Raw genomic sequence first — 25,424 nt, 5'->3', positions numbered from 1 at the left:
GGGTTGGCTTCGCTGTGGATCGTGACCCCTTTCCAGACCCTGTTAAGATTGACGGTGTTGTTTTGCACATGAAGGTAACTGTAGGTTATGCTCACATCTGTTCTCAGTAACTCAACCATTCTGAGCAGTTTCCAAAATGGACTCGACACATACTATAACGGCCAGAAAACAGTCTGCGTTTCTCTGACCTGCTTTCCTTCCTCTCAGCTCCTGTATGTCCAGCAGAATCTCTTCCTGAACGAGACCTCTCCACAAAGTAAACTTTCATCATTCTTTGCAGCTTGTAAACAATGATTATAGAGCACACGAACGGACATTGCCACACACACACACGCACGCGCACACGCTTTACTCACACACTCACAAGGGAGAGTAGGCAGGAAAAAAAGGAAAACGCTCGCGGCATGATAATAAAGGACTTGTTGGCTGGGGTAACTAGAGGGCAACGGCCATAACTCCTCTCTCTGTGTGTGTGAAAGGAAGCGGGCGAGCTCCGCAGAACCACAGAGTAATACACGGATTATGTGGCTGGAGCTCTGAGCGTCCACCTCTCAGTGCTGAAGGAGATCGGTACCAAAAGGAAAAGCAGGGGGTGGGAGGGTGCGGACACCGTGACTTTTACTCTACCGCTTTAAGTGACAGAGGAGACCCACAACTTTGTTGCACTGAGACACCCAGAACAACTGAGCTGGCACAATGAATGTGGAAACGGATGAGGATGGTACGACGTCGGAGTGGGAGGCCGTGCTGGAGCTGGATGAGGCGCTGGCAGGGTGGCTCCTGCAGGGTCCGGCTCGAGGGGAGTGGGGCTGGGAGTGGGGATGGGCTGCGTCGGACCTCCAGGATCCAGAGTGGGACAATGAGGATATTCCTGCTGTAAGTTGACCACCGCTTGTAAGCAACAAGCAGAAATGTACATTCTTTTCTTTTGGCTTTCGTACGAAAGCTCCAAATGGACATAGTCACAAGAGATTAAGTCAGCAAACAAGCTTCGTCTTTACTTCTTTAAGCTCTCAGTACTGATTCCCAGGCACTAAATAAAACCACTGGGTTTGTTATGAGTCATATCTGCTGGAATCCTGCTGGAGCTCAGAGGTCTGTTGTTAATAGACATCATCAGGTTGCTGTGTTGCTGACTTAATATCCCAACTGTGTTACGAGTGTTTGACTGTTTTTAAAGGCTGCAGAAAAGGTGGTGTGCGCAGTTCATTAGACAGTCATCGCTCACGCAATCAGAGCAGTGTTTTACATTACCTCCTAGTCTCAGACGTCAAGCTGAAAAATAAATAACCAAAGATATGTCTTTATTTCAGGCTAAAGGGTCTGTGCATCCCTCCTAAGAAGGAATTTATTTTTCTTTTGTTTGAGTAAACGTCTCCTTCCTCCATTGTCAGCAATGGTTTCCTGAGCATTTCCTGCCAAATGGGAAGCCTCTGGCACAGATTCCAGGAACTCTCTCTATGGAGCACATTTGGAAATTTCAACACAGGCTTGGATTGGAGGATAGTTTTCCTAGAAGGGAGGAAAAACTGTTCTGCATTTTAGGCCACAATGTTTGACATTCTGTGTCAACTTCCCACTGAATAAAAGCCCCATTCATGGACGTTTGTTTCTCAAAAATCAGACAGTTTAGCTTTTTAAATTGAAAACTTTAGTCACTTGCAAAACAATCGTCACCCTGCCGAGTATGTTCAGTCTGTCCGTTATGTCACCTTGTTCCTCAGCATCAAGAATCACGCAGCCTCGGCAGATAGTTTGGGCAACATTCAGCCATTGTCATTCACTATCTTTCCATTTCCTCCACCTGTAAAAATCCCCCACAGACAGCAAGTCAACAAGTTACTAAATAAAGGCATACATCCTTACGGAAGCTGTGGGTGGTTTTAACACAGGTTGTCTCACACGCTTGTATTGCAGAAGCAAACAGCCACGTGTGACTGAGAATGAGGATGAGAGTAGGAGAGTTTGGGAAGCATTTAGATGTGTGTCTGTGTGGTGTTTCTGCTGCTGCTGCAGGTGCTGAGCCCGACATACAAGCAGCGCAATGAGGACTTCAGGAAACTCTTCAAGCAGCTCCCTGACACAGAGCGGCTCATTGTGGGTGAGTGGACAGCACACACTGAGGCCATCCGAGGACTGCCAGCAATTAAAACATGATAAATCCTCACTCGACAGACACATATTCCATGATCTAAGGTCCTTATTTGACATGATTATACAGTGATACTGTCGGATTTATTTGTACAAAATTTGTACAAAATTTGTACAAAGTAGTACTGGAAAGAGGAAAAACACTTTCCAGGTTTTTACGCTAAAAACCTGGAAATTGTGGTGGTCATTTTCTTCCAATATCCCTAAGTTAAAAACAGCACAAGCAGTTTGGTTCAGGTGATTTTTAAATAGACTCCTCCTCGATGTAGCGTAAGCTCAGAATAAACACAGCTGTGAGGGATCTGTCGGAGAAGGTTATTGAACAAATAGCACAATGGAGACCAAACAGCACAACAGACGGGCCAGGGACAACATTTTTGAAATATTTTAAAACAAGGTTAGGTTACAAAAATATATCCAATACTTTAAAAATATTTATCATTGAACAAATATATTTAAAACAGTTTGAAGCTGCAAAATACATGAGCCTGTGAAGAGAGTCACCACCCAGCAGGACAACAGCAGAATGGTGACTTATGGCTGTGCTGTAAACTTAATAAAAATTAAGAAGTCTTAACTTCTGGTGGGTCTGCCTTTGTTGAATTATTGTATGTTGAATTTCAGTTGCTTTTTTACTGAGCATTATTTTTCATGTTTGCTTTACACAGCAATGTCTTTTCTTTGACATTTTGACCCTTGTATGTGTGTGTGTGTGTGTGTGTGTGTGTGTGTGTGTGTGCGTGTGTGTTGTAGACTACTCCTGTGCTCTTCAGCGGGACATCCTCCTGCAGGGACGGCTCTACCTCTCTGAGAACTGGATCTGTTTTTATAGCAACATCTTTCGCTGGGAAACTCTCGTACGACCGAACACTGTTTATGCATCTTTGTGGTTTTATCATCAATACGACGGAACGAGGGTGTGTATGCAGATGTATAATTTGTGCTTGTGTGCTCAGCTGACAGTGCGGCTAAAGGACATCTGTTCGATGACGAAAGAGAAGACTGCTCGTCTCATTCCCAATGCCATCCAGGTCTGCACAGACAGTGAGAAGGTGAGGACGTTTTCATTCATACTGAGCACAATGATTTACCTTTTATCACCAGTAGGGGGGGCATGTCATAAACACTGATAGGCTCTCCTAGCACATCTAAAATACCACAAATGAAGAGTAAAACCTAAGCTGACAAGGGGAATGAAAAATAATGTAACTATTTTTTAGATTGTTTTTCTAATTAATGTCTTTAGAGAGCATTAACAGTCTTTTTTCTACGCCTTATAGCACTTCTTTACCTCATTTGGAGCCAGAGACAGGACGTACATGATGATGTTCAGACTCTGGCAGAATGCCCTGCTTGAGAAGGTAGATGAAATATATCCACCTTTTCATCTTAGAAGCCTTGGTAAAGATATAATATGGACTTGCAAACCTCAGAGGAGCTTTAGTCATTTTTAGTTATTAGTCTACGGGTTTCAGGGGGGATTTATCAAAAATGAAAATCACAAAGAAAGATCTGAATATCCTAGCTTTGAAAGACGTACCTTTAAAATAAAACCTAAATCATAAATGGCAAATCTCTTTTCAGATCAAGCAGATTAAGAAATTGACTAATGAATCAAATTATATTCTCCATCAATCATTTTTCAGCATCTAACAGGTCAGCTTTGCAGGAATATTTTTTTCTAGGTTTTTCTAGTCGTGGTTGAGACTTTTTGATGGCAGTGTTATTAAATGCCTTTTATATTCCCAGCTTAGTGCATGGAGTCACTATCACACTGAAAATTGCCTTAGTCATCCCTTGGATTGATGGAGTCAGGAAAGTGTCTAAAACTTCAGTGTCCAGTTGTGCATTTTTTATAGAGGCGACGACTACCATCTGCACTGCACCTGAACAGGTCATGCAGTCCAGTATCATTGGTGACTCATTGGAAGTTAGTTTGTTCTCTACAGTCATCTAAATGTTTCTGTTTCTGTACTCTTCTTCTTCTCATTTTCACTGCCCTTCTTTAAAGTATTTCTTTTGTCTGCTGGTAAAAATTGAGACGGAGTCTCCAAAAGGCAGGATGCTTTTTGGTGTTCCAGCACCATCTCTTTGGCTTTTTTATTCCTCATAGAATCCTCCTTTCATCCAGTCAGTCCATAACAGCTTTCCTTAAGCTCACTTGGAACTGTGGTTTCCTCTATTTATGCGTTCAGGGTTTCCCTCAGAAAACTAGCTAAGTCTGGTTGTAGGAGTGCTATGGAAGTCCACCAGTTGCCCCACTGTGTTTGTGTGTTAAAAAATGTTAAAAAATTGACAGAAAATTGTGGAAATAAAACATCAACAAGAAAGAAAATGTAGCAGTGCTCTTAATAAAACTAGTCTTTCTGTGGGTTTTGTATGTAGAATCAAAAAAGATAATAACTAGATATAACTAGATAATAGTCTGCTAAAGGTTACTGATGTTTTATTATATATAAACATAGCTTAACTCCTCTTTGCTGTCACTATTACTGGTGTATTAAAATAAATAATAGGATGCTTTACCTGGTGGTGGGACGAGGTTCAAGTAAAGCCTGGTGGCCCGCCAGGCTTATAATACATCGGGGGAAACCCTGCTGGTAATTATGGTTCTGGTTTGGCTTTTACTTATATTTTACTTCTAAAAATTTCAGCATATGGTTCAGTCTCAAATATAGACTCATCTTTATGCCTATTTGTATTAATTTTCATTGACATATATATATACACATAGCTTTTTTGTTTCTGTCCTCTTTCACTGACATGTTTAACTGGATACTTTTCCTGTGCAAAGTGCATAATTCATATGCACTTGCTCCAGCTTTCCAACGCAGCTCTTCGTGTCAGTTTACCTTCTTGCAGGATTTTTATCATGCTTTCCATTGTTTCAGCTGACAGCCTTCTTGTTGGGGCCATGCTTCCTGTCAGTCAGCCTAACACAGGTATTGTTTTAGGCACGCATGTTATGCGGCGGTTACATAAATGCTTCGTCAACTTGATCTGAAAAGGATTTTTCTTCTTGGTATGTCTTACAAAGCCAGTGTGTTTAGCACTGAAATCACATACTTAATATTTTGTTTGTTTTCAGGGTTTTTTTTTTTTTTTTTTTACTGTGAAATGAGACAAATGACTGATGATCCTCTGAAGGTAGCAATTTCACATCGTTTGCCAAGGGCTCCAATGTCTCAAACATGTTTGAACTTTTACATAAGTTACATTATTTATTCATAACATCTGTACCATACACTGTGTGCACTGCTGTTTCTCACGTGTGTTACTGTGAACGGACCTCTCCACATCCCTCATTTGACTTTTTCCATCTTTTGCAGCCTCTTTGCCCGAAAGAACTTTGGCACTTTGTCCATCAATGCTATGGCAACGAGCTAGGCCTAACCAGTGACGACGAAGATTATGTCCCTCCTGATGACGACTTCAACACCATGGGGTACGTCTACAACAGAACACAGATAACTGCTGCCACCATTCTAAATATTTGCATCTTGCGACTTCACTCCCCAAAAGAAAGAAAATATTGAGCAATAATTGGTGTGACATCTCCCTTATTTCTCCTAAGCTGAAGCCCAAAAGGGGATTAAGCTGCTGTTAGCATGACTATCTAGAGAAATAAGCTTAGACTAATAGGAGCCTGGAAATGGAGTAGAGTGTTTAAGGTTGATACTCTGTTGTTTCTATATCTCTTTTTTGTACTAAGGAGAGAAGTGATCGTTTTGGTTAATAACATTCATTTACAAAACTATTTTCAGGGTTTTTATGTTGCCCTTTGTTGGTTGTCTGGTTGCAAAAAGGGATGACAGAGTGACAGACAAGATATGAATTATTTGTGAGCCCTGTGAAAATACTGACTGGGTAACCATTAGCTACTAACAACGCTAAAGAAACAACTGAAATATTAAGAGTTGGAAAATTCTGAACACTGATTTGTTTAGAAACAACTGGAGTAAAACTGTGCTGTTGTTGTTGTTGTTGTTTTATTTTAATCACTTTATTTTAATCACTTTATTTTAATCACTTTAGAATGAGACAAAACCAGATTTGGACAAGTTAAACCTGGACTGAAATATTCCTATTTTTACTTTTTGAAGGACATTTTTGTTTAAAGACTTCATAATCCATTTTATTTATGGTTTACATTTTGGTTCTTGTCTTTTATTTGGAAATTAATCAAAGGGTTTGGATTCCTCTGAGCAGATAGAGAAGACTTTTATAACACAACAGAGTGCTGGATAGCCTTTCAGCTGCATTTTGTCCATAAAATCACTGAAACACAGGGCCTGGTCCAGCTCTTCGTGCTTCCTTTGTCCTCGTCTTCATGGTCTTATCATATCAATCCCAACCCATTTTAAATAAACAGTGGTGAATACTTTGGCACACACCGGGTTTTGTGGGGGACAAAAGCAGGGCCAGATACTTTTAACTGAAGTAAATGAATCATGAGTTTGATGTGTGGGCTGAAAATGAATTGTTTATAACCGCTAATTGGATCTGAAAAGCACAGCTTCCAAAACTCCTCATAAGTCAGTTCAGTCTCCTCAATTAGATTCTGCAAAACAAGAGGACTGTGTGCAGCTTTGGACATGTTGTGGATTTTAAAAGAAGCCGATGTTTCAAAGATAAGGAAGTGAGTGGAGTAAATCACAGCTCTCTGTTGCCCCCAGGTTCAGTGAGGAGATTCCCAATGAAGAGAACGAGATAAACAATGACAACTTGACAAAGAACAGTGCAGACGCCAAGCCTGAGGGGAGTCCTCCTTCACTGCACAAGAAAGTTATCCCAAATAACTCCCTCCCAAGTCCTGGAAACCATGACACAACCATCACTGTAAGTCCCTGATGGGGTTTTACCACCAGCAAAAGTATTATTTTAAGTCTGTCAGAGAACTTTTTGATGGGGTGAAACATCTTTTAAGCTACAAAACCATTTTTATCCTTTTAGTTTGAAATTCCCGCTGAAGAATTTGCAGACTGCCTACCACACACCGAGCTGCTGACGGTGCCCCTAGTGGTGGAGGACAAGACCGACACCAGCGGGCCTGGTGGTCCCGTCCCCTCACCTTCGCTGGACTTTAACGACAACGAGGACATCCCCACTGAGCTCAGCGACTCTTCAGAAACTCACGACGAGGGTAGGTACTGAACTGAACCTGGTTTTCCCTTCAGCAACAAGAACATGACACCAAAAAAAATGTAAAAGTCTTTGTTTTTGCGTTCCTTTGCTATCTAGGTGAGGTGCAGGCCTTCCATGAAGACTTGAATGGCAGGCAACATATCAACGAGGTGTACAAGTTCAGTGTGGACAAGCTCTACGACATCCTCTTCACAGAGTCTCAGTTTATGAGTGACTTCATGGAGCAGAGGCGCTTCTCGGGTCAGTAATCCTGACTTTAATTCGTCTGATGCATCTATTTAAGGGAGGAAAAAAAACCCTGAAAACTGGTCATTTTTGGATCCAGATATTGTGTACCACCCGTGGAAGAAGGAGGAGGCAGGAAACCAGACCAGAGTGATAATGTACACCATCTCTCTGTCTAACCCTTTGGCACCAAAAACCGCCACCGTCACAGAAACGCAGGTGATGCAGAGACGTTTTGTCTTGAAACTCTCAGGTTTTTTGTTTTTTTTTCCTTCCCATGAAGGAAATTCAACCCATACATTTCTGGTTTTGTCAGACCCTGTACAAAGCCAGTCAGGAAAGTGAGTGCTACATCATCGACGCCGAGGTGATCACGCACGACGTGCCCTACCACGATTACTTCTACACGCTCAACCGCTACATGCTCACACGGGTGGCCAAGAACAAGTGTCGGTTACGGTGGGTACTTTTGTTTCATTTTGGGGACTTTTATTCCTGCCCTGCTTCTACATTTCTTGCTTATAACCATAAAAATGTGTTTCTGTCTCTTAGTGTTTCAACAGAGCTGCGGTACAGAAAGCAGCCGTGGGGGCTGGTCAAAGGATTCATTGAGAAAAACTTCTGGAGTGGACTCGAAGAGAACTTTCGCCAACTGGGTAAAGATTTTTGTTTTGTAGTCATTCCTTCATGAAACATCGATTGATACCCTATGAAATGGGGATGAATGTGAAAGGAAAAACCTTCTTTAAATAGTTGATTTGTTGATTTGATTATATCACAACAAAAAATGGCTAAACAGTCTCATCAAAGAAGAAGTCCTCTTTGAAAATCAATGTTTTAGTCTTGCTGCAGATTTTTTATATATGGCAGCTTGGGGACTTTGACAGGATCATTTTGACACATCAAATTTGTATTTTTTTTTTTTTTTTTAATGAATCCACTCTAGGTCTGGCTACGTTTAGTTTCATTGTCCTGCTCAGAGTTGAACCTCCACCTCTGTCTCAAGTGTTTTGCTGCCTGGTTTTCTTCCAATATTGCCTGTATTTTGCTTCGTCTTTCCTCCAAAAACTAATCTTGCCTCTTCCGTGCTGAAGAAAAACACCCCAACACCATCATGCTGCCATCACGTGTTTCACCATGGTGTGTTTAGGGTGATATGCTGGGTTAGTTATCAGGGAAGTTGTGCATGTAGGTCATAAAGTTTAACTTTGCTCTCTTGTGACAAAAGCACCTTTTGACATATATTTGTTCTGGATTCAAACTAGTATTGAGGTTACAGCTTAAGGAAGTTTTATTGTGAGGGGATTGCTTTAAAGGAACTAAATTACAAAAAAAAATGTTTATTATTTTCCTTGCAGTTCACAGTCATGCTCTACTTTATGCCGATGTGTTACATAAAATCCCTACAAAATGCATTGAAGGTAGTGGTTGAAATATAAAAGGCTCAAGAGGCATGGATGCTTTTTATGAACATAACATTCAAGCTCAGTCAAAACAGAAAGCAACTTGAAATTGGGTTGACGCTTGTTGCTCTTTGGGTGAATATAAGGAAAAACCAAAAAGAAACAGTATCAACTTAGAAAAATCAAAGAAAGAAATCAGCTCTATAGAACTAAAATTACCTTTGCTCTAATGTTGGGGGAAATACAGCCTTGCTTGATGTTGAAATAATGACAAGCCCTCTCTGCAAAAACAACCTACAAGGATAAATAAATGCAGATTTGATGTTCGAATACTATTTGCTCTCAAATGCAAATAAGCTTCAGTAAACGATTACAGACAGGCAGCAAGACAAACATCCACCTATGCTGATGACAGAGGCACAAGCTTAGGACATTAATTCACTTCTGACAAATAAGCCGCATGTTTAAACACCACTTGCAGTTAACTGCTGGTTTGCTTAATTAGAGTGCAGGGCTGCTCACCAGAGTAAGGCAGGAGTTGCAGACACCAATAAGTTACAGTCGCATGAAGTTCTTCCCTGAAAACGGACACAGATGTTTCTGTGTTGCTGCTAAGTTTGACAGGAAAAAGAGAGAGTAAAACCACAGAGAACCCATGCACCTCACGTCACATCGCGTCCCATCCCGACAATGATGGATGTTTTCCACCTCCCCATCAGAGGTGGAGCTGTCCAAGCTGGAGGAGCTCCTGATGGAGACCCACCAGCTGTCTCCGAAGGCCAAGGTGGTGAAGAACGCCACGTTGAGGCGGAAGAAGAGGCCTCTCCCCCACATACGAAGCCAACACCTGGATGAGGCCCTCAGTCCTGTTACCACGCCGACAGACGAGGAAGTGATTCAGAGGATCAAACATGTGGTGGGCTCCACGCAGACGAGGCACCAAAGTCCAGAACACCATCACCTGCCAGGAGGCCTGGCTCTTTACAGCGTCTCCAAATTGCTGCTCATCATCAGCTTTGTGTATGCTCCAAACACACACACACACACACACACACACACACACACACACACACACACACAACACTTTGTGCACCATTATTAGGCAAGTCTTCAAAAAGATCTGCAGTGGTCTTAGTTTATCAAAATGTTAATAAATCTAAAACATGAGTCCAAAGTTTAAGAAAGTAAAAGTTGGGTTTTGGCTTTCTTAATAAAATATCTACATATGCACAATTATTATGCAACTATTGCACAGAATTATTACATCCATTGCTAAATAAAAAACTCACAATATAACTCACACTTTTTTTCCCCCATCTCTCTTTTTTATTCTCATCTGTTTAAGTGAGAATTATAAACACTTTTACTGGAAACTTAAAAATTTCCAGTAAACATTCATGACATCTTAAAAGAAAAAAAAAAAGCAGTGGTCAACACATCCTCTGATTTTTCTGCTGTTCAATACAGCGATAACCTTTCCATTCATGGAGTATGTCAGTTTCATGATCTGTTGATGATCATCTTTTTTCTGCAGCAGAAATCTCAGCCTCCCAGAAAGGTGGACTGCTTTCCTTCACTGTACATTTGCCATTTAGCAAATGCCCACAAGTTCTTAAACGGGTTCAGGTCAGGTGAGGAAGAGGAACTTGTCATATTTCTTGCCCCAGCGTAGAGATTTCAGCTTATACGTCTTGTTCAGTGGTGGTTGGGTTCCAGACTTACATTTGACGGTTCTGTGATCACAACTTAATATTCCAGCAATTTCAAGAGCGCTGTATTCCTCTGAGAGACTTTGGGTATTTTTTGACTTTTCAAAGTCTCATTTTTGACCCATTTTGTTTCAATAAAAGAAGCTGCCTAATAATTATGCTCATCTTAATAGGTTAGGCCCGACCCTTCTTCATTGCACAGATAACACATCCACTGTTATGCTTTAATACAATAAGCATTGAAGTTCATCCATCTCGAAGTAAATATATATATATATATACCTAAAAATGATCATATGGTCAAAATTCTCACTTGCCTAAAAACTTTGCACACTTTGCATATTCAAACAAATGTTTATTTAGAGGTGCTGCACACAATGTCTGTTATCACTGTTTTACTTTGTGTAACTTCTCTCTCCTTTTCCTCCCACTGCCATCTGTAGGATCTGTGTCAGGTATATGTTTTGTTGTTAGCCAGGGCCAGATGCAATACTGTGCAAAACATAACAGCTCTTGCTTCTTCATATTTATGCTTCCAATAATAGTGACCACAAACACCCAGATTTCCTCCAAGAGATCTGGGTAAATACCCCTGACGAACCTTTTAGATTCGTGTTAACAGTGCCTTATATAATTAAGTCTTGTCTGGATGTCAGTAAATATATGCCAAAGCACCTCTTAAAATAAAGATCCTACAGTGTGAATTCACAAATTCAGACAAATATGTGTGTATTATATTATATAAGTTGAGTGTCTTCAAGGCCCGATTCCTTGTTGGAACCTTACAGTTGATCATGAGGCATAAACTGTGTTTATGTGTGTGTGTGTGTGTGTGTGTGTGTGTGTGCGTGCGTGTGCATAAAGTGTATGTGTACTTCACTCAAAAAAATTAAGGCCCATGAGTTTAAGCACTAATTCTAAAATGTGTCATTTTAGAATCAGAGCTTCTGCTGAACCTAAATTCTAAAATGTGTCATTTTAGAATTAGTGATAGAATGTTTGTTTTATTTTATGTTTCCTGCATTTTTTATTATTATTATTATTATTATTATTTTGTGGCACTATTGGTCTTTATTCAAGGTAAGAAGGGCAGAAAGGTGAGGCTCTCGCTACTATGCCACACTGAATCCCTGTTATTTTTATGAAATAAATTATTTGAAAATATACCTTAATGTAAATGATAATAAATTTAACCGCTAAATAAGTGTAATGAATTTTAGCTATGAAATAAACTTTAATATTGATTAATATTTCCTGACTTCTTTATGTTACTAAATTCTTTCCACGCATTAATAATGTTACACATCAGTTTGATAGATAAGCAGGTAGATCTTCTGCTGAACCTAAATTGTTTGGATCAACAGTCCCCCATCTTCTCTCTTTGGAAAAAAAAAATATGGAGAAACAAGAAATGATTTAAGGCTTTTGCACAGAGCTTTAATTTTTAAGTAACTCACACGTCTCAGATGAATGATTCAGCTCGGTCGTGACGCGCTCTAATGAAAAGCGGCGTTTTAACTGCGCTCCTCCTTTCTTCTTGTCCTCATTAGCTTGGTCCTGCTGGTCTTCCTCAACATGATGCTCTTCTATAAGCTTTGGATGCTCGAGTACTCAGCCCAGTCCTTAACAACATGGCAAAGCCTGAGGCTTCAGGAGAGGTACGTCGGCGTGGATCCACACTCCCCTCCTGCTTATTATCTACACAGGAGTCTTTTGTGAAAGCAGTGCGAAGTGATTAATGGCCTTCATGGAGAGACACAAAACCCAATCAGCAAAGAGGCTGAGCAGAGTTCTGCTGTTGTTATTTTCACCAAAGACTAACACACACACACACACGCACGCACACGCACATACATACACATTCTCTCAGACATACAGACTAAACTATATCCATATGGCCGCTCATGTGACAGGAAAACACTGTTTCTAAAATTACCCCCGAATAGCTTTGGGCTTACTGAAACAATTTACCGAACTGTTTATTGGCAGTCACTCCAAATGGAAATCATGCTTCAGCGGCTTCACCCTCATATTGAAGCCTAAATGTGTGCGTGCGTGTGTGTGTGTGTTTCCCAGTAAGCTGCCTCAGACCCAGATGGAGTGGGCCCAACTTCTAGAGGCGCAGCAGCGTTACCACGACGCCGAGCTGCAGAAGTGGAGAGAAATCATAAAATCGTCAGTAGTTCTGCTGGACCAGGTACTGCAACACAAAAAGGGGGTTTCACGGGCTTCAAACCATGAGAAACGTCCAACGCATGGCGCTGCTGTAATTTGACACAACTGGAGCTGAAGGGTTAAACGGCCCCTTCACTAGACATGAAAGTCTCTATGGACTTGAGTTTGGTGGAGGAATATGAGACAGGAGGCCTGTTATTACTTCACTGCTGCACCTTAAAGTTGAAAATTCTTTACTTTCTAGAAGCTGCAGCTCAGCTTATCCATGATGTGAAACATAAAGTTCAACAAGGATTGATGACCAGTTGCTGCAACTTATTGGACACGCATTGAACAAATAACAATGGACAGAAGAAATTATAAACACTGCATAAAATTAGCATTGAAAGTGACTATTTTAAGCACAACTTAAGGTTTATTTAGTGACAACATTCATCTGCAAAACAAAATACTAGTTGCATGAAGCTGAAAATATTTCTCTGTAGCTCATTAAAATTTGCCATTTCACATTTCCAAGTATTTTGAAAAATCAGTTGAGGCTATATCTGAATTACAGTGTGTTACAAATTATTTACACCCCTTGAGCTTTCTCATATTTTTTCTTGTTACAACCACAATCTTCTGAATAACTGAGCAAAGCAACCAAGAGGCCCATGGCAGCTCTGGATGAGCTGCAGAAATGCACAGCTCGGGTGAGAGAGCCTGTTGACAGGTCAATAGTTTACCACAAACCATATGGGACCCACCCCATAAATTAAGAGTTAAATTTTGTCACATGACAAAACTCTTTGGCTAATATGCAAAATGCTATATGTGGAGGAAAACTAACACTGTACATCAGTCTGAGTACAAGCAGTATGATGCTTTGGGAAACCGTTAAGATTCAATGATAAGAATGATTGGTTCTGAATACAAACACCCCGTTTGTCAGATTATTTTTGAAAAGAAGTTTGGGAATCAAGTTTGTTTTGCTTCCACTTCACAATAATCCAATACTTTATTACTCAAAGAAAGTTCCCATGGAATACATCAAAAACCTCTGAGCTGCTTTTTTTAGTCGATTTAGAAGCGTAATGGTTGTAACTTAACACAATGCAAAACGGTTGAAAGGCGTTGTAATCTGTCTGCTCTGAGACCCCAAAAGACAGCAATTCTGTCAATAACATCCATATATCAGACTCGTTCAAATGAGGTTTGACCACTGTGTTTTAAAAAATGTTTGTAGTTCATAATATTTTCCCTGTCTTTTAACACCTTGGTGTTTTCATCTTTAGATGAAAGACTCGTTGCTGAACCTCCAGCGGGGCATTGGCTTGAGGGACTACAGCTCTGAGACCGAGGAGAAGAAAAGCCGCTACCACTGACACACCACCACAAGGCCATGAGGGCGTGCCGTGCAATATAAGGACATGTTTTGTTTGTCAAGAGGTATGGAGGCAGCAGCAGGGCAGAGAGGGAGGTGGGACCAACGGTGAGCGGGTCCAAAGACACAGGGGAAAGGACAGTAGTAGTTTCTGGAGCACCCAGAGAGGGGAGCGCTGGAGGTGTTCCCAACATCTCTCAGGCATCGCAGGAAGACGCGAGACCATTCTCGTTCTTTACACCAGTGGGGAAACGTTTCCATTCAGCTCTTTTTATTATTTTCAAGTGCATCCTACTGTAAGCCATGTCAACAGGAGAGTCTCCGAGATACAGAAGGAACTACTGCATGCATGTAGACAACAGTCCTCAGTGTCAATATGGTCCAGTTCCAGTCGATGTATGTCAGGAAAAAAAAGACCAGAAAAGGAGAAACCCAGTCAAAGGACATGGGTGTCTTTTTGAGTCTTAAGCATCTCTTGACTGTTCCAAAAAACAAAATTGTTCCCTCAACGTCCATGCTGTAGCGTCCCTTTAACAAACCTCTCGGTGATCCCGAGCAGACGTTCCAACAAAACAACTGGTATCGTAGCCAGGAGGTCAGCTTTACTGACCCCTCGCCTTTTTTGAACCTGGTCTACACGGTTTCTGTCGGGGCTGGTTCCCTGTCAGACCGACCTGTCAAAATGTTACAAATCTGTGGATTGCTGAGAACCCAGTCGGTCTTATCAGCATACAACACCAATCAGATTGTTACTAACCACTAACTTACAATTACGTCTCCTCGTCCTGACGAAGTGGAATGTATTAGTCTGTCAGGACTCGATCAGATCTTCAACACAACGTAACATTTAAATTGGGGGACTCTGCAGTCGGGCCAGTAGGGAGAACTGCATTCTTACGTGTTTTATTACTAAACTGTGATGAAATCTCTTTACAGATGTTTCAAATTGGAAAACATTCTATGAATATATTTGAAATATATAGGAATATTTCACTATTTAATATATATTTCAATATAAATATATATAAATACATGACCTATATTTATTGTTAATTTATGTACATAGAGAAATTCTCAGAGCTCGAGACAAGTTAGAGTTTCTATTGAAAAGTGTTTTCTTCTACGAAATGCATGCCAGATATGTCTGTGACATGTCCAGTGTGCAAGTATGATTCTGCATTTGCGCGATTATATTCGCGCTCCTATGTGTGTGTGTGTGTGTGTGTGCGTGCGTGCGCGTGTGTGAGAGAGAGTGCGTGTTGGTCCGTGTGTGTGCTTACACGTGTGTGCTGGAAAGTGCGACATTTTTACCATTCCACACTCATATGTTTCTTACTTTTTCTCCTCTGCTGGCTCCCTGCAGCCAGACTGCCTTTATTTTATTTCGAATGCTAACGTATTTTTGGATGCTGCCTTGCATTATTGTCCCACCGGGGTCCAGTTTACACCAGAAGAGTTTTGTTCCAAAGTGATGTATCCAGAATCTGAAAACAAAACAAACTCCTGCTTTTGCAAAAAAAAGTGATTGGTTGTGGACGTTAACACATTTAAAAAAAAAAAGATTTATTAGAAGGTCCCAATTGAGTGAAGAAATTTATGATTTTCCTCATTTAAATGGATATGTAATATTTTGGATGAAAACCCTTCCTTTGCCCTCTGTAAGCAGCTCCGTCGTCACCACTCCGGTGGCTTGACCTCTTTTTGCTGAACAGGAATCTTTTGACATTTTGAGAAAAGCACTCCATGTTTTTAACCACTTCTACGTCTGGAATTGCAAATAACTAGATAGTAATTTGGAAAATTTGGATAATCGGAATCCTTCAAATCCTCTTGAAATTTAAGTTCTAACTGATCAAAAACAGTGAATGCATTAATGATGACACGTCTCAAAATGCCAAACTATCCCTGTAATCCAGATTATTGTAATTTCCCTCTTATTTCAAGTGTCTGTTTTGGGTGCAATAAAAGCATGAAAATAAACTTTACACAACTAAACTGAACCAAAAGTAAAGAGTAGAATTGCACCATCACAGTTTCTCACATTGTTTTAAATGGAGTGTTCATCATGTATGTCATGTACTATATATATATGCATACATATATATATATATATATATATATAAATATCTATATGTAAGAAAGGAGATGTGTTGTAGAGCATCTTTGGAGAGTTTCTTTAGCAAAGACCCCCCCCCGTACAGCACTTCCAAAAATGAAGAAAGAAAAGATTTCCTCATTAAACGGTGAAGCACTTTAAGGCCTTTTCAGGTAGAGAATAAAAAAATATATATATATAATGGTTGCATTTAGAGATGAATGTAGAGGAAATACTACCCTGGTGATTTACAACTTTCAAACTCATTAGACGTGTTTTGTTGGAAACTGAGATCTTTCCTAAACACATCCCGAATATGAAAAATATCAGATGTCTCTATGTTTTCAGGCTAAAGAAGGGAAAAGTGAACTCTGGATGTCCCCGCTCTGTGTTTTAATGGTGGGCGTGGTGAAACTTGGAGAGAAGCTCCTTGACTGGATTTCTGCTAAGCTTAATGTAGTTTTAAAAAGTCACAGAGTTATGATATCAGAGGAAAATCTAGAAGTTTGAATGTGAAATGATGTTCCTTAGGGTTCACTTTTAAAATCCTGACTACCACAGTTAACAGAGAAGCTGTGCTTCATGTAAGTGATGGTGAAGGAATGTCATATTTTTTCCAAATAAAAATATGGCCGAGATGCTTTAAAGGTTTGTTTTTAAAGGGGTATTTGAAGTGTTAATTTTACCCAAGCAGGTGTTTTTCATTTAAAATTTTAAATATTGTCAGATAGGCATGGGCCGGGTTGTTGTCCTCGTGGTTTCGTAATGTCAGTATCTCAATATTTCAGTTTTATGGTATTTACATAAAAAAATATATATATATATTGTATAACATGAATTTTGTTTACTTATAGCAAAAAAGAATCAATCATTCTTACTGCTGCTAAAATGACATAGTTTATACTAATACTGTTGTAATAATTTATTTGAATTTTGATAAGCAAAAAATATCCACCTGCTAAATTTAGGTGCATTTTTTTAAGTAAGTAATACTTTTTTTTTTTCTTTGCTGCTGCGCTCTTAATAGAGCAACATAAGGATAACAATCTGATATTAACAGGCTTGTTAGTGGGGCTCTCTGCTCCAGTAGGGCCTGCACTGGTTGCTTTGCAGAAACGGCACTTGCAGCTTGCAGATTGTAGCTTTTAAAACGTCCCTGTAAAAGGAACGGCGGGTGGAGCTCTTTGAGTCTTTACTCCGTGACTGTCTGCAACTTGAAATATTTCCAAGCAAATTGGTGTTTCTTGTGAGTGAGGGAAAAGTGAAGGACCCCTTCTTTCAGCCACCTAACCAGCAGTGCACAGCAACAGGTGGTGGAGGGTTCAGAGTTTTCTCCAAGCAACTGGAGAAAATCTGATCACCCCAGCAATGTTTCTGGTATTTCCTGACTTTAAACTGTAGGAACGACTCAACGAAAAGTTTTTTTTTTAGCTGGTTTTCTGACCTTGGTATAACTTAATACCTGTAACCGGTCCATGCCTATTCTCACAGCTCGATTTGGATAAAACATGTTGTCAGGATGTATTTCCAGCTACAGTTATGCAAAATTTGACTTGCACAAACATAAGCAACAATCAATCCTTGTTTGCTTTCAGTCTCTCTTTTCTAGCTTGCACTCGCACAGTTAACCTGTGTTAAATGAATGATTGTATGGTTGCTCTTGCTGCTGTGTAACACAGGTGGCCCAAGTGGGTTTTTTGTTTTGTTATTATTATTATTATTTTATTATTATTATATCACTGATAACTAAGAGATTGTGTGGTTCAGTGAATACACCCAGTTCGGCACGGCGAGTCCACTGTGCTGAACTTGCGGCACTGTGTTAACCCAACTGGAATCACGCGCAACCTCCTGAAAACGACCACTGATCAAAACTCCTGGCAAACACTCTTCTACAAGTGTGTCTTGAGATAACATGTTCTGCTGTATTTCTTTTTACAAGCAATTCTACTGTATTTTTTTTATTATTATTCTAGAAGATGTTTTCATCTCTAGACTTTTAGTGAGATTTATACACAAGATGAATATACTTTAAGTATATATTGTGTATTTCTGCAGTGTGCACACAAACACACTGACAAAAGAATCCGGCCTGCGCTGCGCGTGGGTCTTGACTTGCTGATGACTTTGCCTCAGAGAAACCGAAAACAACAGAAGTGGCTTTCTGGTTCATGTGAAGTAGAAACTGGAAGTATGAATAAAGATTTTTAAAAATCCAAACAACTTGTGTTGCTGTTTGTTGGGTTTTTTTGCTGTGTGGGTGTGAGGTTTCTATCTAGAGCTCTTTAGGTTACAAGAAATTCAAGTGAATAGCTAAATTTCCACAATCGGGTGTACAAAACGTGCTCTGTGCGTCGTCTGAGGAGATTCTACGAAGAATAGAAAAGACAGATTGCATGGCATATCAATATGAAATATTCATCTGTCACTGCACTTTAGTATGAAAACTGATTGATAATTCATGGTATGTTCTGAAAGCACAGTTATTTTGGGAATTGAAGCTTTTTATAACCTTCCCTGGTGAAGATGAGCTTGTTGTTACTTGTACTGCTGTTAACTTTTAAGTATTAATTACTATGTCAATGTGTTAATTTTTTTTTTTCTATGTGAATTTATTGAAATAGAAACAAGCTTTCAAACATTTAAGATGGACACAATATGCGCTAGGGGAAAAAAAATCTGTATCATTTTGAAACTTCATTATTGTCAAAGCCATAAAGAGCCAGATTCAGTTAATTGGGATATTATTTAAAAAATTAATTTAATGCATTAACTCAACTCAACTCACTGAGTCAAACACATTATATAGGTTAATTACACACATGGTGATACGTCTAAGACTTTTTAAAGATTTTTTGCTTCAGCTAATGAAAACATGACATTTAGGATTAGAGTATTACATCATACCAATAAAAACAAACATTTTAACATAAATGCGAGCTTAGTGAAAGTAAAGCTATAACTTTCTTAAAGCTACTTTTCAGACAAATGTGCCTCATTAGAAAGCATATTCTGATGTACTGAAAATAATCCCAGTAAAATAACACACTACATTCCTTTAGTATTACATTGTACACGAGTCGTGAATGTGTTCCACTTAGCTCACCAGTGACGCAAATCTGCAGTCTCTCCAATCTGTTTTTCCTGACACGTTTTACCCCAAGAAGAATTTCTGCTGGAAATATGTTGCTTTAACATGGATTTGACAAGTTGAGAAAGCAGATATAATGTCCAGATAAGGCATCACCTAGAGTGCTCATGGTTTTATCACTTCTTTAAAGAAATGTCTGACTCACCAAAAGCAGCTGCAGCCTATGCTGCACTTGGAGCATTTTCCTGAAGTGATATCTTGCATTATCGTATTTCCTCCCCTGTAATATGAGTCGAATTTGACACAAAAGATATTTCAGTGGTGTTCAAGTTAATTGTGTGCGTCTGACTAATCATAAAATTTAATAATGGCTAGAGTCTAGCTGTTCTTTGAGCAGGTCTCTCTAAAACACAAAGAGCTGTTCAAAGAAAATGTGCAGAATAGGTAACATGATACAGACAGGGAGTCAATACAGTTAGTTATTAGTGTCACTGGCTCCTTTTTACCTTCCTAATGGCATACACACACACACACACACACACACACACACATATATATATATATATATATATATATATATATATAATCTTTAAAAAGTCTTAGACATGGTTCCCATTGTCTGACATGGCAGCTATTTGGAAATTAAATATTTAATCTACCATTCCTTCTGGCTTGACTTGTCTGGCACTGAGTGTAAATTTATATGTGATATGACTGTACCTTGAAGATATGTACCTGACTATGAATGCATTATTTATGTTTTCAGGCAGAAAATGAACTAAATGATCATCCAGGATTCACTTAGAAATCTAAACATTCTTTCACTGCAGTCTGAATGAGTTCCAATTTCCTTTACGATATGGAGCAACCGGAAAGGGAATAGGTTAGAAAAATAACTTATTTACTATTTCAGTGAAAAATATAACTGAATAATTTAAACAATGTCATGCACGCAACACAAATCTGTCAAAATTGTTTTCTCTTGGTAGTCCAACTTGGCGCATCTCTGGCGTTTTTGTTGTTGTTGTTGTTGTTTTTTCTGCTGCTTCTGTTGTTGTTTTTTATCTTCATGTGAACACAAGAAATGTTTTCCAGATCCCAGTGTTTTAATCATGGAAATATAACCATCCCCCTTGGAAGTCCATTAGTCCTGGGATGGGTGAGGTCGACGCGTCACTGTAAGGAATCAAGGGGGATGGGACACTTTAGAGCTCCGCACCTCAGCCCAGCCTCCAGGATCCAATGACTGGTGAAACTGATTTTACAAAAGTGGGTGGAGGAGGAGAAGCGGAATGACTCCCCCAATTTCCCTCCGTGGCCGCTCCGCCGAAGGCGGGGCTCCAAGGATGCGTTTGACAGCTGCGAGTCAAAAAAAAAAAAAATGTGCAGCTCAGAGAAGGTTGGAGGAACCATGCCGCTGCTCCAAGATAACCGCGCAGTCACGAGGAATGGGATGGAATTTGATCCTCTGTAGTTTGCGTTTGCTCTCCTAAATCTGAACCAACCGAAGACAAGAAAAAAGACAACAACAACAAAAAAATCTGACACGGTTTAGATTTTTTGATTATTTTTTTTCTGCACCTTATAGCGGATTTTTCTTTGGGTGGAGATGCAGCGTGCGCTCTCGTTTCCAGCAACCGTGGAGCGCAGTAGAACCAAGGATCGCTTGGAGGCGAGTCTGGCCGGGCTGTGTGAGCTGGAGCTCCGCAGACAGAGGCAGGAGTGTCTTGTGCTGGGAGCGTTGGCTCTGGGAGAGCCTCCAGCCCAGGATGGCTCAAGAGGAGAGCTGGAATACTTCAGCAGCTGGGGCCAGGAAAACTTGACGCTCAGGCGTCAGCTGGTAAGAAGTTTCTGCTGAGCGTCTTTTTTTACCGTTTGAATCCCCTTAGGCCCAAACAGCATTAATTTACCCCTCTTTTAGTCATGTCATTTGTAGTGCTTACACACTTTTAAATATCTGAAAGCCCGCAGACAATCTCCATTGTGAGCTGCTTGACCGTTGCATGGACTCTGCCGTTGGGCCAGCGCCTTTTGTACTGAGATGACCTCTAACTGCAAAAAAGTTACCCAACTTGATAAATAGGCTCTCTGTATGAAAGGCTGTAATGCGTTTCTGTGCTTTGGGTTGAGATTTATGCCTGTGGGTAGCGAAATCAGGGGGAGGAGCAGCCGCCGCTTGTGGCACAGACCCTCTATTTAATGGCCCTTTGTTCCCTCGTTGAAGACTTTTGTAGGTCTCACCCCTTAACAAGCTCTCATTTGTGCTTTCTGCACATCATAAAATAAGAAAATTCGCGTCTACGCTGCTGAAAATGGACGCTATATTGTCTTTTAGATATTTTTACTTTTTTTGACGCAAAGCTTTTGTAAAGTTGCGCCTGCCGTTCTGTGACAATGTCAGGATTATAAGAACAGAAAACTGGGTTAATCAAGACAAGCAAAAGTTTAAGTACGGGAGAAGAGCGTTTCCCACAGGAGACTTGTATACCCTGCTGTGTATATAAGTAAATGACGTCAGAAGAGGGAGAAGAATCAAGATAAATTACATTGTCAGTAAACAGTTTGGTGGAAAAGCAACTTTAGACAGATTTCAACATAGTAAAAAAATATCCGAGTTGCATACGAGCTGCAAAAGGTTTAAGCATAGGTGTCTGAGCAAGAGTTTGACTGAGGAAACTTGTGCCACGACGATTGCTCCCATGCATGACAATGTCTGCAAAAGACAGTATATGACAACAGTCACATTGGTGCATGCATGGTGGGGCGAATTGGAAGAATTAGGCTTGTTTCAAAGTCTGACCAATGTTGTTGCTGTTCTGCAGGAAACATCTTAAAAATTTTAATGTCATCCTAATGGAATGCACTGACCTTATTGCAAAGCTTTTACAACAGCTTGACTCTAAATGATCCCTGAAGATCTTTGATAATGAAATATGTCCATCCCACTCTGCCCTCCTACACAAACCGCTTTGCTTGTGTTATGTTGTCAAATTATCCTGAAATCCATGTTGTGCTCTCACACAGAGCTCAAACTTTTCTCTGCAGCTATGTAGAATATAAGTAAACGCTTTTAAGGATTAAGTTGATTAAAAACATATTGAGATGAAAACCAAGAGGATAAGGAGGGCACATATTAGCAAGAGCAAAGAAAAATTGAGCCTGACATGCTCTGCCAGCGGCAAAGTGGGCTTCATTTATTTAACTAGTGTTTTATGCCTCAATCTAAAAGCAATTTTCTTTTCTTTTAAAAATGAAGAACAAACCATTTGACTTTATGCGCTGGCAAAAAGGAATTCTGAAAGACATTCAGTTCAAGCCATAGAAGTTGTTCACATTTTGTCATCCAGAATTATACCTGAACAATCTGATTATAGTTTAAATGAAAATGTTGGTTCTCTTGAATAAGAGCTTCATTCGTCATGTTCCTCAGTGTCCCTCAGAGAATGGCCTAGATTAGTCAGAGTTGCCAACTTCTGACTGAAATTTGATGGGAGAAACAATTGTAGGTGTAGTTAAGTGTTTAGCAAACAATGGGATGACACTGCAGTTTTGAATAGACAATATGAAAATAGGCTTTGGTGTTCAAATGTTAAATTAGGGATAGGGCTTAGATTCTTGGATGGTTTGGTTTTGGGTTTTGTCAATTTTTTTTGTGTGTGTGTTCCTTAGTTTTTTCTATTAGTTCTGCCTTGTTTCCACTTCAGTTCTTCTTTAGTGATTCTCGTTTATCATGTTTATTTCTTGTTTCTAGTTCTTCTCTGCCACTCTAGTAGAATTGTTTCTTTAGTCTGGTTATTCTTCAGTGTTAGATTATTTCCTGTTGCCTATGCTCTTCCTTGTTCCCCTCTGTGCCATTTTCTCCCTCTTCCTCTCCTCAGTCTGTCAGCCACTCCCTCCACTCACACCTGCAACCTGTTAGCTCATCAGCCTAGGTATTTTGTTCAGCATTCAACCTCCCCAGTACTTAATCACTTCATTCTTACTCACCACTCGCCAGATCCTCTCGTCTACTCCTGCCACAAACCCACGTGTTCTCCTTGTGTCTCCCTGCTGGTCTCCTTCTATGGATTTGTTTTGGTTTGTGTTTTTGACTTGGCTCCCAATGAGTTTTGTACGTTCTTAATTATCTTTTCATTAAATCTCCTAATCCATTTGCCACCTCTGTCTCTCCATTTGGGTCCAACAACAACAACCACCACCGCATCATGACTGGACGTCGTGAAGTTATTGCTTTAGGGAAAATAATCGATTTTTATAATTAGAAGTCAAGCATCTCCAGAGTTCCAGGATAATTTATTTATATAGAGTATGTTTAAAAAAAACAAGGTGCTATAAAAATAAGAAAATGTAAAAACCAACATCAGGATTTTAAAATTAATACCGGAGAAAGGACAGAATCTGTGCGATGTGCTCAGACAACAAAAGCAACAGACAGCATTATTTTGAACTAGCTGAAGAAATGAAAGTGATGCCTGTCTAGTATAAAGTACATTGCAGTAGTTGAGACAAACTGAGATAAAAGTGTGTGCTACTTTCTTCAGGTAATGCTTGAGAAAACTAGTTTAATCTTATTTGTCTCAACTGGACGAAACCGTTCTGAAAATATGAAAATCTGTGTGTATAATTAGTCCCAGGTTTGCTGCATGCTGTTTGATGCATGGCTCTAGGCAACCAAAGTAAGCAACTTGTGTGAGATACAACTCAGTCTTTGTAGAATAATCTTTCTTCCCCTTTCATTGAAATTCAGAAATATCATAACCATGCAAGCCTGTAGGTCAAGACAATCCAATGAGAGTTGATGGAGCATGTCAGGGGCAGGTAAATCTGGTAGTCATATGCTGAAAGGATTATTATTTTATTTTTTTTGTAAGAATAGATCCCAAATTGAGCTGGTGCAAAGAAACAACACAGATCAGGACTTCATAGAAATCCAAATACAGTGGTTTAGAATGACTGATCACAAGATGCAGTGCATAAAAAGACTTTCCCTTTTGGAAAAAACACTCTTCTTATCTTGAGAGACATTTGACCAAGGAACAAAAGGAGGCAAATAAAAGGAAAGCTTTAGTGAGAGTTGGTAACCCTGTGGTTATATGGGTTACTATGAATAAATATAGAGTCCTGTGAAAAGAATTTGCCTGCTTTAGATTTTTCTTCCGCTCTGTATGTCGGGTCAGACTTTAATGTGATGGTTGAACAAATTTTAATGTAAGAAGCACAGAAAGTAATTTTAAAGTAGGCATTTTTTCATGGGGAAATCGGGGGAGGGGGGGGAAGAAATCAACCCCTAATATCTAAATGTGGCACTCAACAACTAACCCAAGCCAACCCAAGTTTGCTTGACCTTAAGGTCACAAACCAAACAAAGGCAATCCATCCTCAGTATTTTCTACTGAAGAGCAGAATTAATGATTTCATGAATTACAAAATAATTGGCCACATCTGGAAGGAGCAAAGCAGTTCATCACACTGTAGCTGGTTCACCATATTGTGATTTTGTTTTTCTAAAATGTTGTTTTAGTTTAATGCCAGGTGCTGAGGCACACACCTTTCAAATTTGTCTCATACACTCACAGAATACCAGGAAAATCTTGAAAATCATGTAGACATTTAAAAACAATGTTAGTTGTTCCTTTGTGTTCTAATTTATTAACAGTGATTTTGGTCTCATAGCTCTTCCTTGGATGTCATGTTTGTCTCATTATTGTTTGGATGTTTTTAGATGTTGTCCTGGATTCTTTTGTTGCCTCCTGGATGAGAGGTCGATGCTCCCTGAAGTAGTTTTGGTTTGCTCTCCACTCCTGGAAAGATTCTGCACTGTTTCATGTTGCCTTTCTTTGTGGAAAATGACTCTCACTGTAGTTTCCTGTACTCTAAAACTCTTAGTAAAATGTCTTTGTAATCCTTTCATGGACCGGTTGAATAACAGACAATACATTCATGAACCAGCCTTTAAGATCTGGCATAAAAACCGGGGTGTTTTTAAAATATAATAATAAATATAAATAGATAGATAAATCTTTATTGTCATTGTCACAAGAACAACGAAATTTAAAAAGTGCCGTCA

The 25,424-nt window shown here is 39.7% G+C and overlaps 2 protein-coding genes across 14 annotated transcripts in view; both read left to right on the top strand.

Annotated features, from left to right (window-relative positions):
- Positions 1-17,934, top strand: part of gramd1bb (GRAM domain containing 1Bb) — a 121,602-nt gene extending 103,668 nt beyond the window's left edge. For 11 of the 13 annotated variants that reach the window (XM_015028593.1, XM_015028592.1, XM_015028590.1 and 8 more), the window contains 16 exons: positions 2,017-2,101; positions 2,905-3,008; positions 3,108-3,203; positions 3,432-3,512; positions 5,481-5,596; positions 6,828-6,990; positions 7,105-7,294; positions 7,393-7,536; positions 7,622-7,740; positions 7,838-7,980; positions 8,074-8,177; positions 9,644-9,944; positions 11,077-11,088; positions 12,184-12,291; positions 12,710-12,830; positions 14,083-17,934. In XM_015028593.1, the coding sequence (XP_014884079.1) occupies positions 2,017-2,101; positions 2,905-3,008; positions 3,108-3,203; positions 3,432-3,512; positions 5,481-5,596; positions 6,828-6,990; positions 7,105-7,294; positions 7,393-7,536; positions 7,622-7,740; positions 7,838-7,980; positions 8,074-8,177; positions 9,644-9,944; positions 11,077-11,088; positions 12,184-12,291; positions 12,710-12,830; positions 14,083-14,172 (1,977 nt within the window). In that variant the 3' untranslated portion in view covers positions 14,173-17,934. The remainder of the gene's footprint in view (positions 1-2,016; positions 2,102-2,904; positions 3,009-3,107; positions 3,204-3,431; positions 3,513-5,480; positions 5,597-6,827; positions 6,991-7,104; positions 7,295-7,392; positions 7,537-7,621; positions 7,741-7,837; positions 7,981-8,073; positions 8,178-9,643; positions 9,945-11,076; positions 11,089-12,183; positions 12,292-12,709; positions 12,831-14,082) is intronic. The other 2 variants (XM_015028603.1, XM_015028591.1) reach the window with 2 other exon arrangements.
- Positions 17,935-20,348: 2,414 nt separating this feature from the next.
- dact3b (dishevelled-binding antagonist of beta-catenin 3b) overlaps positions 20,349-25,424 on the top strand; it is a 22,123-nt gene continuing 17,047 nt past the window's right edge. The window contains exon 1 of the mRNA XM_015028589.1: positions 20,349-21,197. Coding sequence (XP_014884075.1) covers positions 20,967-21,197 — 231 coding nt within the window. The 5' untranslated portion in view covers positions 20,349-20,966. The remainder of the gene's footprint in view (positions 21,198-25,424) is intronic.

This window comes from Poecilia latipinna, unplaced genomic scaffold (genome assembly GCF_001443285.1).
Source record: "Poecilia latipinna isolate Pla-1442-1.1 unplaced genomic scaffold, P_latipinna-1.0 Scaffold129, whole genome shotgun sequence".
Lineage (NCBI taxonomy): Eukaryota > Metazoa > Chordata > Actinopteri > Cyprinodontiformes > Poeciliidae > Poecilia > Poecilia latipinna.
The sequence above is the reverse complement of the archived record's forward strand: the minus strand, read 5'-3'. Positions and strand labels throughout refer to the sequence as shown.